Below are 17,334 nucleotides of genomic sequence, written 5' to 3'. Positions count from 1 at the left end.
TGGGGTACAGGAGTAGGGAGCGGCCTGGGGAACACAGAAGTAGGGCTGTGCGGATGTGCTGGGGCTGATATGTGGGCAGGATGTAGGTGAGCACGTGGAGCGTGTGAGTTGTGGGGGTCAGAGTGTGGTGTACAGGGCACATAAGTCAGGGCACAGGGAAAGCAGGGCACGGTATGTCCTTGCAGAGGAGAAGGGGTCCAGGTGGGCCAGGATGCAGATGTGCCACTGTGTAAGCACAGAGCCCAGCCCATGGAGAGCTGATGAGCAAGGCTGGGCTATGTGGTACCAATGATCAGGGGAGCACTGGCCAGGTGTGGGAGAAGGGCACTCATGCTGGGGATTGGGACAAGTGTGTGCATGTGTGCAGGGCAGAGGTGGTGGGGTGCAGGGGTCAAGAGGTCAGTGCACAGATATGTGAATGCCCAGTGAGGAGGATGTGGCCCTATGCCTGCATGGGTCGGGGGCAGGGGCCAGTTGCGTGCATTGGCAGAGCTCAGGGGAAGCCGGGTGGGATTGCGCCTGTATGGGCTGGGGGCAGATGACCTGGATGTACAGGTCAGCACTTGCCTGGAGCAAAGGGGACATGATGTGAGAGGGGGCACGCACGTGGACAGGTCTGGAAGGGCCGGATATTTATGTGCACGTGTGCAGAGCTCAGGGGGGCTGGGTGGGGTTGAGCGACTGTATGGGTTGGGTATGAGTGTGGCCAGGGTAGGAAGGTCAGCCCCTGCTGCCTGGATGCTCAGATAACTGCCTTTAGCAGGCAGGAAGGGAGACCTGGGGGTCGAGGGGCTGGGTGCAGGTGCTCTTGTCTCAAAGGGGTAGGGTATGTGCGCGGGAGAGGTTGGTTGGGGTGGGACAGCCTTGAGCACATGTGCAGAGCAGGGATGTGGGGTAAGGATGCATGGGGAGGCAGGGGTGTTTGGAGCCAGGTGGGGGCCTGGTGAGGGGGGTTCGGGTGTGTGGGATGCAGAAGGAGTCCCTGGATAGTGCATTGACTTACTTCCTTCTCCCCATCTCCCTGTCCCTGCACTCCTGAAGGTTTTTGGCCTCTGATTGAAAGGGGCATGTTAGACTGTTTGCACTTGCTGAATGGGTCTCCAGTTCTCTGCATCTCAATTCCTCTGCTTTTTCAACCAGGGCCTCCCTTAAGAATGTACTTCGTGCTTCCTGTGGCTCACAAAAAGCCTGTGATTTGCTTCCAGAGGAACTGCAAGCTCCAGGAGACTGGAGAGTTTTGTGTTCACTAGAAGGATCACCATTCACATACTCCAGACCGGAAGGCTGAATGTTGTTAAGATGCTAGGTCTACTGAAAGTGATTTACAGACTCAAAATTCCAACAACCATTTCAAAAATGGAAAAGCCAATCATCAGATTTATACAAAAGAGTAAGCAACCCCATGGAGCAAAGCAATATTGAATAAGAGTAACAATGTTGGAGACTCACACTTTCCAATTTTAAACTCCTTACAAAGCCACTATCAGCAAAACAGCATGGTAGTGGTACAAGGATAGATATATCAATGGAACTGATTGATGGAATTGATGAATGGAATTGAATTAAGAGTTCAGAAATAAACCCATGAGTCCAAAGATTGGTGCCAAGTCCCACCAATTGGGAAAGCATAGTCTCTTTTTAAAAACTGATGCTAGGAGAACTGGTTGTCCATATGTGAAAGGATGAAGGTGAATCTCTACCACATAACACATACAAAAATCAACTTAAAATGGATCGTACACCTAAATTTAAGAAACAGAACTAAAAACTTCCTAGAAGAAAACACAGAGAAACATCTGCAAGGCATTTTATTAGGCAATGGTTTCTTATCTTTTACATCCAAAGCACAAGCAACAAAAGAAATAAATAGATAAATGAGATCTCATCAAAATTTAAAACTTTTATACCTCGAAGGATTTTTTCATGATAATAAAATGATAATTTACACAATGGGAAAAAATAATTGGAAACCACATATCCAATGATGGTTTAATATCCACAATATATAAAGAAATCCTACAACTCAACAACAAAAAAAAAGACAAACAACCCAATTTTTCAAAGGAGGAAAGACTTGAATAGATATATCTCCAAAGAAGAAATCCAAATGACCAAAAGGATGGGAAAAGATGCTAAATGTCATTAACCATTACAGAAATGCAAGTCAAAACCACAATTAGATACCAGTTTGTTTGTGCTAGGATGCCTACTGTTCTAGTTTGCTAGCTGCCAGAATGCAATACAGCAGAAACAGAACATCTTTTAAAAAGGTAAATTTAATAAGTTGCAAGTTTACAGTTCTAAGGCCAAGATAATGTCCCAATTAAAACAAGTCCATAGGAAAGTCCAATCTAAGGCATCCAAAGAAAGATACCTTGGTTCAAGAAGGCCAATGAAGTTCAGGGTTTCTCTCTCAAGTGAGAAGGCACATGGTGAACGTGGTCAGGGTTTCCCTCTCATCTGGAAAGGCACAATGCAAACACAGCATCATCTGCTAGCTTCCTCTAGGTGTTTTCCTTCTTCTCCCAGGAAGCTCCCAGGAAGGTGTTTTCCTTCTTCTCTAAAAGTCGTTGACTGGTGAACTCTCTAGTTCGTGGTACTGCAGCATTCTGCTGTCTCAGAACCTCATGGCTTTCTCCCTTGTCATTCTCTAGCTTTTTCCAAAGTGCTTCTTCTTTTGAAGGATTCTGGTAAAAACTAACCAAGACCCACCTGGAATAATCAGGTTTAATACGCACACCAATTGAGTCACATCTCCATGGAGATACGTTAATCAAAGCTTCTAACTACAGTACTGATTAGGGATTAGAAGAAACAGCTGCCTCCACAAAATGGAATTACGATTCAAACATGACTTTTCTAAGGTACATAAATCATTTCAAACCAGCCCACCTATTATTAAAAAATAAACAATGGAAAATAAGTGTTGGGGAGGATGTGGAGAAATAAAAACACTCATTCATTGTTGTTGTGAATATAAAGTGATGCAGCCACTGTGGAAGATAGGTTGGTGGTTCCTAAGAAATTTAAGTATAAAATAACCATATGCTTTGATTCCCAGGGTCTGCCCATGCAAAAGAAAATTGCCATATGACCCAGAAATCCAACTTCTAGATATATATCCAGGAGAACTGAAGGCAGGTACATGAACAGACATTTGCACGCCCATGTTCATAGTGGCATTATTCACAATACCAAAATATGGATGTGACACAAGTGTCCATCAACCGATGGATGGATAAACAAAATATGGTCTATACATACAATGGAATATTACTCATCCATCAAAAGGAATGAAGTTCTGATGAATGCAACAACATGGAAAAATGTTGAAAACATCACACTGAATAAAATAAACCAGACACAACTATTGAAGGATAATTAACATAAGCAAATTCGTAGAGTCGGAAACTAGAACAGAGGTTACTAGGGGCTGGGGTGCAGGTAGGAAATGGGGAGTTACTGCTTACCTTGTAGGGAGTTTCTATTTGGGGTGATAGAAAAGTCTTAACCATGGAGGATGTTGATGGCAGCCCAACATTGTGAATATAATTAATAGCACTGAATTATGTATTTGAATGTAGTTTAACGTGCAAATTTTAGTTTGAATATATGTTATTAGTTAACAATTTTTTAAAAAATGACTATACAGCACAAGCAGTAAACCCTACTGTAAAACATGGATTATAGTTAATAGCACAATGATAATAATATTCTTTTATCAAGTCTAACAAATTTACCACACTAATGCAAGGTGTGAATAAAAGGGGGAGTTATATGGGAGCTTTGTACTTTCTGCATGAGTTTTCTGTAAACCTACAATTTCCCTAATAAAAGATGAGATGAGTTTTCAGGGAAGATTCTCTATATGTTGGGTGTAGTCAGATGACATCATCACAACTCTGAGTCAAGGAATGGTGACCCAATGTGATTCACACAGCTTAGCTGTTCATGGGTTGGCCCTTGAGATGTCCCCTAAAGGAGAGGTCATATGCACAGGGGACCCTTTTTCAGGAGCAATCACCCCATTGATAAGGAAGGAATATGCCCCTGGGCGTAATGCTGAGACCATGGGGACCAAATAGGAAGAAAAGTTTGCTTTTATTTCTAATCCCTTGGCCTCCAGGGATCTGAAGAGCTTAGAGAAGAGAGTAACAAGTAAACAGTGCATTTAATGAGATGCTCTGAGAATTCAGTCTCTAGATCCCCAGACTCTGCAAATTCTCCCTCTGGTGCTTCCTGTGACAAAAGACAAAAATGCCTTGGTCTCCCTGACCCTCCGAACAGTGACACAAGCTCCCTGCCCTTCCTGCACACATTTCACAAGGAAAGAAGACCCAGTACAATCACGTCCATCCAGTGGCGCCATTGGAGGGACCACATTGTCTAGTAAGTCCTATGGGAGTGGGGTGTGGAAAGAAGTAGAATTTTTATTAACCAGTCAGGTTAATGAGATAGTGAAGTGGGATTGATTCAAAATCCTTCGTGTTTCATGTCCCTGCTTGGAAGAGGCTTTGTGTGGTCCAACCCCTCTCATGCCCTTTCTTTTTACAATTTTTTTTTTACTGCAGAGCAATCATGAATAAAACGCAGGCTTCCCACGTACCACCCTCCTATTCGTCTTGCATTGGTATGGTACATTTGTTATAATTGATTAAAGAACATTTTTATAATTGTACTATTAACTATAACCCATGGTTTAACTTATGGCTCACAGTTGTGTTGTGCAGTTCCAAGGACTTTTTTTTAAATTTTTGTTCTAGTACTGTATATACAATCCAATATTTCTTACTTTAACCACATTGAGATATATAAATCAGGGAGCTAGTTACGTTCACAATGTTTTGCTACCATTGTGACCATCCATTAAAAAATATTTCCATCTTTCCAAACAGAAACTGTACATCTTAAGCTTTAACTTCCTATTCTCTACCCCCATACACCTTGAAGGAAATTTCCAGGATCTTTCTCCATCCCTACCAGAAACTAGTTTCCCAGTTCCTAGGAGCCTAGTTTTCTACACTCTCAGGATTCTGCTTTACTTTAGCATTTCCTATTATTTGTGATTCTTGAATGAAAAGTTGTTTAACGTCAGACAGGTTTGAGTTCAATTCAGCCTTTTCCAAGTAGCAGTTGATGGACCCTTAGGTCACATCAATGGAAACATTGTTTATATCTGCATCCCTGTTTCTTCATTAAAACAAGTGAAATAAGCACCTCATAGAATGTTTGTGGAGTGGCAGATACTTTCAGGTGTTCAACGCTTAGCATCCAATATCATTAGGAAAACACCGTGTACTCACCCCTTCGCTCATTCACATAACACGTTTTAACAATCTTTTTTTGGGAACCTACACAATTGATAGGACAAATAAAAATAACTTAAATGTATATGACAAGAGAAATATTGTGGCCAAAGGATAGAATGGAGCTATAAGAGAAAGCAAGGATTGACACAAATACATACTGGAAAATGTTAACACTGTTGCCAAAATCAGGACCCTGAGCTGGCTTGGTAAATCCAAGTGAAAATAAACGAATATTTTTTATTTGTTAGGATAAGATTTGGTTACATTAATAAGAAAAACTCAAATAAAAATGTTTGAAAAGAGTAAAGGATTATTAATCTTCCCCTAGTAAGAAGGGACCAGCATACTAGCTCTATTCGAGTTTACTACTCTCCCATTCACAGGGCACAGATTTCCAACTATGACAGTGGCAAGAGTTCCAGTGTCATGTGCAAATTCAGGCAAGAAGATAGAAAAGAAAATGGGAAAGACTTATAAAGACTATTCCCTACACCCATACCATAACTTCCTTTACATCCTCACTGGATATCCGTCACTGAAAGAGAATGTAATATGTGTGATATTACAGATCTAACCATCTCCAAATGAAATTGGGGTTTGGTTGATAAATAAGATGAGAAGGGATATGTCAGATAAGAAATCTCGGGAACAACTATTAAAAATCCACATTATCCAAACAGTAAAACAAGTGATTATTTAATCCAAGCATGAACATTCCTGATAATAAGAATAGAAATACTTTGATCTCCTTGATTCTCTTTAAAGGTTCAACCGAGTTGTTTAATGAACATCTTCAGATTATTCCCCTTAAGGAACCAATAATGAATTTCAAAATCCTTGAAATGTTTCTAGATAAGGTTAAAGCATAAAACGATGTAATGGCCCCAATATGGACAAGGGAGGAGACAGGGACATTACATCATCGTCAAGATATTCATGACCTCTGATAACATCAGCAGCTTACCTTGACCCACTTAAAAGTGCAATGCCCAACCAAGGGAAAGAGCATTCTGAGGCAGTCCTAGTGAAGACATGAGAAATGTGTGCCCTATTTGAGGAAACTTTTTGGTCTTCTACTATGATTTAATGTATCCAATGGATAATTCACAATCTTATTATCCTCCTATGACTTCCAGATAAAACTATTCTATGGATCTGCCTGTATATATTTCCAGGGAATGTCATACTTTCTAAACATCATTCCTATAGGAGTTGGATTAAAAAAAATGTTTCCCAATCAAAATCTGTAACCTGAATACATTATCACCATGTTCTAGAAGGATATCATATGCAAAGGGAAAGATAACCCTAGGAGGTTGTAATGAAGTTGGCCAATCACGCATTTCTCTTTACCTCCCTTATCTGCAATGATTTCCCTTCTTTCTTGGGTCCACCCACCAGGCATCAAAATGGAAATCAGGGAAAGTGCTTGGTATGCTCTAGATGGAGCTGTTTGTGTTCTGGTAGCATCTCCATACCTCTGAATGAAGGTATAGGGGTCTCAATGACCCTTGAACCAAGGCTTGCCTCATTCCCTGTGAGAGTGGAGAAACTCCAGATTAGGGGTTCTTGCAATTTCTTTAAGGCATTCTGCAGAATGGAGACAAACTGAAAAGGGAAGTGTCCTCTCTAAGATAAAGAAACTCATGGTTATGCATTCAAACACTGAGCTCGACCACAAACAGGGGAACTTAAAAGGATGTAAAAACTAAAGAAAGAAATGCTTCTTCTACATAGAATTATTCCAGAAAGTGTTGATTCAAACATTTGGCAAAAGCTTACACTCTGGGAATTTAATGAGCAACCAAAACCCCTAGAAGTTTAAGGCCAATTCCTTCAACCACGTCATCCTGCTCAAAGAACATAAAACATGGGATCAAGTTGTTTGATGAGCAGCAATGAAAATTCAACTGGTGAAACCTCAGAAAGCAAATACTTCCTCGGGCCCTGGTCTGCAGTCCATCCATCCCAGGCTGGGAATAGACTCCTGTGTGCCTCCCTGAGGTATCACTTGGTCCAATTCACTCATGCCTGGTACCATCTTCTTCCCTTCCAGGAGACAGAGTGATGGAGGAAGGAGAGCTTTTGTTTCAGCAGTAACTCCCAGGAGACAGAGATACAGGAGAGAGAAGGAAAGCCCATTTACTACATATCCTATACCATTTAGTCTCTAACTCTGGGTGAGGATTTTCCATTTACTGCATTCCATTCTCTCTCAGCCCCACGTCTGTTCTCTACATAGTTAAAATTCAGTTCTAAGGGCTTCTCTTCCTCATTAGTTTGAACATCTATTTTCTACCATGTTTCTGTTCAATTAGCCTGGAATTTCCAGATTCCCCACTCACTCATCATTTAGTCTCCCTTTCTCATAAGAGAGTTCGCACGTGTTCATTCATTCATTTATAAATCCATATCTTCATTCAATAACATTCACTATAAACAAATATTTATTTATAAAATGAATATAATAAGACTTAATACCTACTTTGTAGTTTTGGGGGATGATAAAATGCGATAATATGTGAAGAAGTGCCCAACGCTACATGCCTGAAACAAGGCTGTCTCCCAATGAGTGTAATCCATTAGTGTTATCAATGATTTAGAATTCCGCATATATGCAGCACTCTTTCTAGTTCTTCTTTTTTGTTCTTTTTGGAATGCTCTTCCTATTCTCATTCTTAACTGATCAGTGAAATGCATATTAAAGCTAATTATTTTTTATGTTTCGTTTGGTACCACTACTTACTGAAATCATTAATTTTAATGCTTTTCAGCTGATATTGGTGTTTTCAGTTTTGTTTCATCACCTCCAAGATAATATTTTGCTTTTCCAATGTCACGATTCCTGTCTATTTACTTGTCTTCTTGCTTAGTAAGAACTTCCACACCTCTGTTCATTAATAGCAGTCATAGCATGAGTTTTAATCTTCTTTATGACATTAATAGGAATTGCTGTGTTGTCTGTCAGATGTCTCACTTTTGGAAGTAAATGTCATATGGATTGATCATTTACTTCCTTGGTTGTGGATCTATTCTGCATTATTTTGAGTTATCTTGTTTAATTATGTTTTCTCTCAAAAAAATCACTAACTTGAGAGAATCTTTATTTGTTGCTCATGCAGATATAAATGACTGCAAATCTTTAGAATTAAAATCTCCACCACATGTCTAATTTATTCTATCTCAATCCTAATTTCCTTCATTTCTGTTTCCTTATTTTTTTCTATATTACCCTTGCAAGAAATTAATACTTTCCCATTTATCAGTTCTATAATTTCTGGAATTTATCAGTTCAAAACCTTTCTCACTTTAATTTCTTTAGGAATCCATTTATATTTATAATTTCTTACTTGCTTCTTTGAAATCTTATTTTGATACATTTGGTGGTATTCTTCCTACCTATTTCTAAGTACTTATTAAAGTACACATGGGTTTAACCTAGGTTTACTAAAACTCTAAGGACTGATACTAAACAAACACATATGTGAGAAACTAGTTAAGTAATACATAGGGCCTTTATCAATTTTTTAAATTATATTTTAAGAGACTACTGTAAGTTAAGGTTTGAATAGTCTGTTTATGAATGAAGAAATTAAAATGGTAGAGGTGATAATATTGTCTAAATTAATGTAAAAGTTTAGTATGACTCAAATAAAAAACTTGGTGTTTTACGTTAAATTTGGTAAAATTATTCTCCATTCATTTCCTAAGCTGGAATGAAAAGTTAAATATATATATATATATATATATATATATATATATATATATATATATATATATATATATTAAACAACAGAATAAAACCATGAGGCTTATTCCTTTATATTTTTACAAGTATTATAGACATACAATAATTAAAATTCTATGTATAAGCATGATACCTGACAGGCCATTCAATGAAACAAAACATAAACTCGCAAAATGGGCATATATTAAATAAGGTAGCATATTATCACGTAAGCAATGCAAACAATGGAGAAAGGAGTGGTTATTCAACAAATGGCAAAGAACATTAATCCTTGAGTTTGCTAACAACGGTTGGAATAGCTGAGACTAATGTATGAAAGTCCACACAGGTCACAGAAAAAATATATATAATTGTTGAACTCCTTCTTTTCCCCCTGAATTGAGTAATGAACAATGAGGGAAGGTGTAAAGGAAAAGAGAAGTAAGGAGAAAAAAACTGAAGGACTGGAAGCCACAGATGCTCTATACCAGCATTCCTTAAACATAAATGTGCATGAGATTCAGTCAGGAAGCTTGCAAAATGCAGACTCTGATTTAGCAAGGCGAGGTCAGGCCTGGGATCCTTTCCACTTAAGAAATTCCCACTTGCTGCTGACCTCACTGGACCATGGGCCATAGTATGAGCAATCAGGCAATGGTGCGTACAACTACTCTGAATCCAAGATTAGGCTTCCAGGCAGTAGTGGTGGTACAGCAAAGCTTGGAAGCTTTGGGAATTCCCCAACTGAAGATTAATGGACAAAGGAAGAACTTTCTTGATTATTTTGGGTACCAGTAAAGCCAATCACAGAACATCATCAGCTCTGTGATGTCAGTCTGTTTATTATTAAATGTTGCTTTCGCCTCTGTACTGAAAGGTCTTGCATCCCCATGGAATCTGGAAATCAAACCTATGCTTCAGAGTTTCGACTTTTGGGATTTTCAGCAAAGTCAGACATTCAGTTCATCTTGTTTGGGCTGTTCCTGACCATGTACCTGGTCACCTTTGCTGGCAACCTGCTCATCATCCTGGCCATCAGCTTAGAGTCCCACCTCCACACACCCATGTACTTCTTCCTCTCCAACCTGTCCTTTGCTGACATCTGTTTCACCTCCACCACGGTCCCAAAAATGCTGATGAACATCCAGAGAGAAAGCAAAGTTATCACCTACACAGGCTGCATCACCCAGATATTTTTATTCATAGTCTTTGGATGCCTAGACAATTTACTCCTGGCCGTGATGGCCTATGACCGATTCATGGCCATCTGTCACCCCCTGCACTACACGGTCACCATGAACCCACGGCTCTGTGGACTGTTAATTCTGGGGTCCTGGGGTCTCAGTGTCATGGGATCACTCCTTGAAACTTTACCAGTTTTGAGGCTATCCTTCTGCACACACGTGGAAATCCCACACTTTTTCTGTGATCTTCCTGAAGTCCTGAAACTTGCCTGCTCCGAAACACTCATCAATAACATAGTAGTGTATTTTTCAACCGGCCTTCTGGCTGTCGTTCCTTTCACTGGAATACTTTTCTCTTATTTTCAGATTCTCTCTTGCATTCTGAAAATCTCATCAGCTGGAGGCAAGTATAAAGCCTTTTCCACTTGTGTGTCTCACCTCTCAGTGGTCTCCCTGTTCTATGGCACGGGCCTTGGGGTTTATCTGAGTTCTGCAATGACACCATCCTCTGGGGCTAGTCTGATCTCTTCAGTCATGTACACTCTGGTGACCCCCATGCTGAACCCCTTCATCTACAGTCTGAGGAATCAGGACATGAAGGGAGCCCTGGAAAGGTTCCTCGGCAGGATGGCCATTTCTTAGTGATGAGGCCATTGGAGGGCTATCATGACTAGCAATTGCCAAATCTTTGGGAAGCCTTTCCATAGATCGTGGATAAATCCAAGCATCAGATTTTCCTTTATTTTGTAAGAACTATAATATACTATATCTCCCTTGACACCATTTTTAACATTCTTACATCAATACTACATTCAAATGTCAAGTACAGTTAGTGGACCAAGCCTGACTTTACACACTTTTTCTGTAAATAAAGTTTTATTGGAATCACAGTTACATCCATTTGTTTACCAGTTGTTTCTGGCTGCTTTCCAACCACAATGACAGCATTGACTAATTAACACCGACTAATTACCTTTCCTATAATAATTTGTTGGCCCCTGAATTAGAGTAGTGCTTTAACTTCCATTCTGTATTTAGCTTTTTAAGTAACTCATTACTCCTTCAATATTTTCAATGATAACATGAATTTCTCCAAAAAAAAACTCCATTCTTACAATTAATACACATGATGTTCATAATTAATACATATGTCAGCTTGGCCAGATAGTGGTGCCCAGTTGTCTCATCGGGTAAGCTTTGGCCTGTCTGTTGCTGTGAGGACATCTCGTGGACTAAATCATGACTACGCTGGCTGCATCCACAGCTGGTTGCATTTGCAGTCAGCTAAAGGGAGCGTCTTTTGCAATGAGTGACGTTTATCTATTCAGCAGAAGGCTTTTAAGGGGAATTTGGAAGAGACAGTCAGTCTTCCTGGTTCAGGCAGCTATTCTCTCCTGAGAATTCATTGAGGACTTTCATTGGCACTGCCAGCTCACAGCCTGCTCTACAGACATTGGATCTTACATCCCCAGTGTTGCCTGAGACACTTTTATGAATTTTATATTTACAGGTATCTCCTAATGATTCTGTTTCTCTAAAGAACCCTAGCTAACACAGAACATTTGACCAGAATGTTTATTCTATATATGATATAATAAGTCAAACAACAGTTTATCCCTAAAGAAGGTAAATAGTAATAATTTCCATGGTGGCTGGTTTCTAGGTTTATAAAAAAAATATTCATATGCCCTCTAGAAAACACTTAATGCAGAAGGAAAGAGTGATTAGTTCTTGTTGAATGAATGAAGTTGAACCAGTTTACACAAATCCTGAATAAATTGAATTAATAAAGCTGCAAAATTAAAAAAAATCATTGAAGTATTGCTGGTTAAACTTGACAAAGATTGTAGAAAACAGCTGTGATGGACAAGATCCATCATTTGATTATGAACTTGAAATCATGCATTTTGTTCTGTTACCCTTTTATTCTCCCAGTTGGTTTAGGAGGGATCCCCTGCCATAAATTATACAAGATGGCACACCCAGGACACCTGACACTGGACAGATGAGATGGACAGCAGGTTATTGGTCATATTTACTCCCAGTCTGGGCATGAGGACACCAGACATCATGCAGGGCCACTTGCCTATTTTCTATCAAGGACAGAAAGAGCCTGCAGGACCTCATGAGGGATAGTTTGTAGTAATGAGAGCATGGCATGTCCATCCTCTAGTTCTGCAAGAAGATGTGACTGGCTTGTTTGAATAAATAAATGGGCTGGCAGTTAAGTGAAAGCATATTGGGTTGAGGAGTGGGCAGAGTAAAGGTGGTCCAGAATGTAAGAACCTATCCCAATGAGAAGCCTTACTAGTTGTGTGGATGCATATCTAGTGAGAGCACAGGCACTCACTATTAGGTATCCAAGGTGCCTTAGATGTCAAGGCAGCACTTGAGATTTTAGGCCTTACAACACAAATGTTTTAAAGGAACGGCAGTATTATCAGCAACAAAGGAATTGGTGTACACCAAGAAGGACTCAATGAACGATAAAAGTATTATTTAACCCATTCTACCACCAGAAATATTCATTCCACCTCTAATAGAGAAGAAAGTGCAAGTGCATAATCCACCCCATTGCTTGACATCTCCAAGTATTAAATACCTTTCTTATTCCAAATCAAAATCATCCCCAATTACATCCATGAACAATGTAGCTCTTTTGAAGGAATTGACAAGTTTTCACCCTCTTCCGTGTAACCACCCTCCACCTCTTGGACAACGGCTCTTCTCTTCTCCACCCCCATGTATCTTCCCTGCTCCTAAAAGATGGAAAGAATTCCTTTATCTGTCATACCAGCTATACTTATTTCTGTCATATTCACTGTGGTCTGTGGATCTTGCTTATAAATTGTGGGGCAAAAAAAAGGACCAACTGGTCTAATTGTGTACTGGGAAGCACTGATTGTGCTTGTCAATTCCTGGATAATCTGCAGCCCAAGATTGCTTCATGTGGGTATGACTGTGTCAAGGTGTGCGTGTGTGTTTGTGTGTGCATTTGCATCTGCATGTTCATGTAAGAGTATGTCTATTTACTAGAATGTGTGTTGGTATATGTTCACCTGTGTCTGTGTGTGTGTGTGTGTGTGTGTGTGTATGTGAAAATATGTTTGAGTGTGTATGTGAGCTAGCTGTATATGTCTGTATTTGAAAACCACTTGATACATACTAAATATTAATTAGTAAGGATATGTAAGAAGAAAAATTCGTAGTATCCAGGAAGGACAGTAAGGGCGGGAATGCTGAAGTCAAAGGAGTAAGAGTTTCTGGAAAGAAATATTCAAATGTTAAACAGCAGAGAAGAATTTAATAAGTGGCCATGTGCTTTGGCTATTATTAAATTATTAGCGATATAAACAAGTACAGTTTGGTGTGGGGTTAAAGGTGGAATCCAGATTTGGAGTAAGCATAGATGGAGAAATATATTTCCTAGATGGGAGGAAGATTTCTAACAAATGGGAATTTGAATTCAACTGAGTATAAGAGACAGATCTTCAGCAAATGGAGAAGGAAGTAAAATCTTGGCAGACAATCAGGATGGTGTCTCCAGAGAAGATTCTTGAGCAAACAGTCTGGGGCCTCTGCTAGGCAGGAATGAATTCATTTTATGGTATATTGACAAATCAGAGAAAGCAGGATGGGATGGATGCGCTACCAAAGAGTGTGGACTGAAGGGGAAGAAATGAAAATGGTAGAGAAATGACAGAATGAGAAAATAAGAAAGCTTAGAACAGGGAACATCAAAGGTTCAGGACATGTGAACACAGAACTAATGGAAGAATATTAAAGAAGGGTGGCGGTATTGGGGGTTCAGATTCAAGAAGTTGATGAAAGCCAAATAATTTTTTCCTCCCGAATACTTAATTCCAACAAACTTTTTCACTCACTCCCGTAACAGCTTTCCTGCCTGCCTGCCTGCCTGTCTTCCTAACTTCTTTTCTTTCATCCCCAGCAGCAATTCCCTGGTTAATGATAATCACTCTCCTCTGTAAATACCCAGATCCCTTTCTCCCTGTACCATCATTGTAACCTCTGATCAGAAGCACATCGTTGGTTAATTTCACTTTCTCCATTCTTCGTTCCTTCATCTATATCCTTGGATGACAGTGACTAGAGGAAAATTACAACTGCACTATAAGTTATGACAACAATCCCTCAAGATTTCATACTACTACCAACAATAACAGCTGATTTTCTTAGTCCATGATTTTTTTCATTCTTCTGGTTAGCTATCCCATGTGTTCTGTCTCCTCAAAACTCAAAATCTTTCCAGCCTTCCTCATTCCCAACTGGTAACCTTGTCTACTATCCCACTGAGAAATACAGAGAATTCAGAATCAATTTTCACAGGCAAACACCACCACAGCTCTGTCTCTAAACCTTACCACCTATTCCTGTAAACACCATAATTCTGGGAAAGCCTATTCTTCCATCTGTGCCCTGGATGTGTTTCCTCTCCTCTGTCAAAGGAACCAGTCTCAGAAACTCTCCTGTCTTCTCCAGCATCAAATTTTCTCACTCTACTGAGTAACGTCCTGAATTCTACTAACATGCTGCAAATTTCATGCTGAAAATATTTTCTTATACTCACTTTTGTCTCTAGGGACTTTCGTGATATCTCTGCCCTGCTTTTTCAGAAAAACTCAAAAGAGAAATCCAACACACTGTCTTCTCTCCTCTCCTCTATTCTCTCCTAATAAGATATTTAGCCAAATTACACCAACTAAACAACTTCTGTCAAGTTAATCAGAGACCTTGATATCACTACAACCAGGGATCAATTTTCAGTCTTTATGTTATTTGATTTTTCAGAGGTTTGATGAATTGCTCATGCTTTCTTGAAATTCTACCTTCTATTGGATTCTAGAAGACACACTCTCTATTGCATTTCCTCCCATCTCACTAGCAGCAACTTCTTCCTTCAGAAGCTGTCTTTATCTTTTCAACTTCTCAATATTGGAGTACTCCACAGTTCAGTCCCCAAGCCCTCCTCTCCCCTATCTGTTCACATTTAGAAAAACCCATAGTATATCATGGGCTTAAAATCATAACTATATGCTGAAGAATCCAAAATGCATAACTACAAACAGAATTACTCCAGACTCATATATTCAATTAACTCTCCACCTGGGGAGTGAATAGATGAGTCCTGTATAAAACCCCCATCTTGATTTGCCCTTTCTACCCCACCTCCTCAAAAACTGCTCCTATCACAATCTTTCCCTTCTCTCTAAATGGCAAATTTTCGTTTTTAATTTTCTCAGACCAATATACCTTGAATTGCTCTGACTCTTTTTTTGCTCCCTATCATCTTTTAGAAATTCATCCACAAGACATATTAGCTCTACATTAAAACTACACCCCAAATATACTTCCCTCCCAGTTAATTTTCATTTAGTAACTTAAATGGCATTTTAAATATATGACTGATCTATGATTTCTCCACTGAAAACACTCTGTTAGATACGAGTATCACTCAGCATAAAATTCAGTCTTCTCAGTGATAAACAGATTTTATATGAACTATACCTCCCTTGCCTCTAAATCATCTCCCCAACTCATTTCTCCGTGTACATGGCTGTGTGAAACAGCATATGCCCATGATTTCAGTGCATTTATCTTCACCATGTTCCAGGCTACAAAGCCATCAGAGACACAATCAGCCTAAAGTAGGTAGTTATGAAGGAATCACTGTGCTGAATTTTCACCCTGAATTTCACAATAATCAGAGCAATTCTGGCTTCCCCTTTCCACTGCTTCACTCTAGTCCTTTTGGGGAGCATTGCACATCTCTGCACCTTTGGACTCTGCATCTGTCACCCTCTCCCCTGGTGAGAAACAATTAGGAAAAACTTATTTTTCCACTGGCTTCTATGATTTCCTCCAATTCTGTGGCCAGCCAGACTTCACTGAACAGTATTCCCTGAGATAGAGTTCTCTGCCATCTTTTGTCCACAATCCACTCCCTCCCAAGGTCTTTGGTGTGGTAGCTTCAGATGACTGGTTTGAGTGAGTTGTCAGTTAGAAAGAGCTTGTGTTGGAATCAACGAAAGGTCTCATAGTATAATTTAATTTGAAGCTTTAACCAGAAGATAAAGGGTTATCATCACTCACTGATGTCCACCTGTGCAATATATAGAGGCATTTAGTTACCAAACCCTAGCATAATAACTTCTGGAGTAATTTCTGGAAAGTAATAGTGTCATGACTTACTGACCAGTAGGCTACATTTCAGGGACAGCAGAAGTCACTTTTCTTCAAACAATGGCCCGGTAACCACTCAGCCTAATAATGGTCTTTATTCCACCCATTGATAATTCTGGCATCAGGCCCTCATTGTTACATCATTTAATATGCTACAATTAAAAGTAATTCTCTCTTCACCCAAGAATTGTCTCCTGTCGTTATACAATTTTCCAATATTTTTTCAGAGAAAAAGTTCTAAAAAGAATTTTTAAACTTTCTACCTCCACATCTGTGACTCCACTTTGTTTCTGCCCCTGTCTCCACCATTCCAGTTAAAAAAAATCCCCTTTTCATAATGGTCAATATCTCTTCTCTTAGTTATCCTTGGCTCCATAGCGAAGCACCCCAAGACTCAGTGGTGAAACAACAGTTGTTTGTTAGCTCGTGAGACTGGAGGGCAATAATATGAACTGGCTCAGCTGTGTAATCCCTTGGTAGGTCTTATGTCATGCATGTGGCTACAGTCAACTCATAGGGTACCTGGTGCTGAGTGGTCTAGGATGGCCTAACATAAATCTGGCTATAGGGAGGCTATCAGTATGGGTGGTTTTAGCAGAATATTTGGGAGATTCACATTTCAGCAGCATTTCAAGACTGCAAGAGAAAAAGCTGCAAGATCCCTTAAGGTCTTGGCTCAGGTGGTCCCTCCAACCTGTTCTGAAAACTTCATCAAGGCTTTAGTGATGGGTTTTGTGGCTGGTCTGTTGGGTAGGTGACTTCTAGCTGGGATGCTTTGCTCTTCCTCTAAGACTGACTCCTCCATATATGTAATATCATCAGATTAGAGTAAGGATAAATATATATTTTTTATCTTTCTATCTACCTGTGCAACTCATCTCACGTTGTTCTCTTTATTTTATAATATAAGTCT

General features: G+C 39.6%; 1 protein-coding gene across 1 annotated transcript; it reads left to right on the top strand.

Annotated features, from left to right (window-relative positions):
- Nucleotides 1-9,926: 9,926 nt before the first annotated feature.
- LOC143649198 (olfactory receptor 7C1-like) lies at nucleotides 9,927-10,862 on the top strand. Its single transcript, XM_077119390.1, has one exon. It carries the CDS (start codon nucleotides 9,927-9,929, stop codon nucleotides 10,860-10,862), a length of 936 nt encoding a protein of 311 aa, XP_076975505.1.
- The last annotated feature ends 6,472 nt before the right edge of the window (nucleotides 10,863-17,334 follow it).

The sequence above is a fragment of the Tamandua tetradactyla genome, chromosome 11 (assembly GCF_023851605.1).
Source record: "Tamandua tetradactyla isolate mTamTet1 chromosome 11, mTamTet1.pri, whole genome shotgun sequence".
Taxonomy (NCBI): Eukaryota; Metazoa; Chordata; class Mammalia; order Pilosa; family Myrmecophagidae; genus Tamandua; species Tamandua tetradactyla.
Note: the sequence above shows the minus strand (reverse complement) of the source record. Positions and strands in the feature narration are given on the sequence as shown.

Bases quoted from the DNA above. Each gene is read 5' to 3' on its own strand.
- LOC143649198 (XM_077119390.1), top strand. From the start codon at position 9,927: ATGGAATCTGGAAATCAAACCTATGCTTCAGAGTTTCGACTTTTGGGA.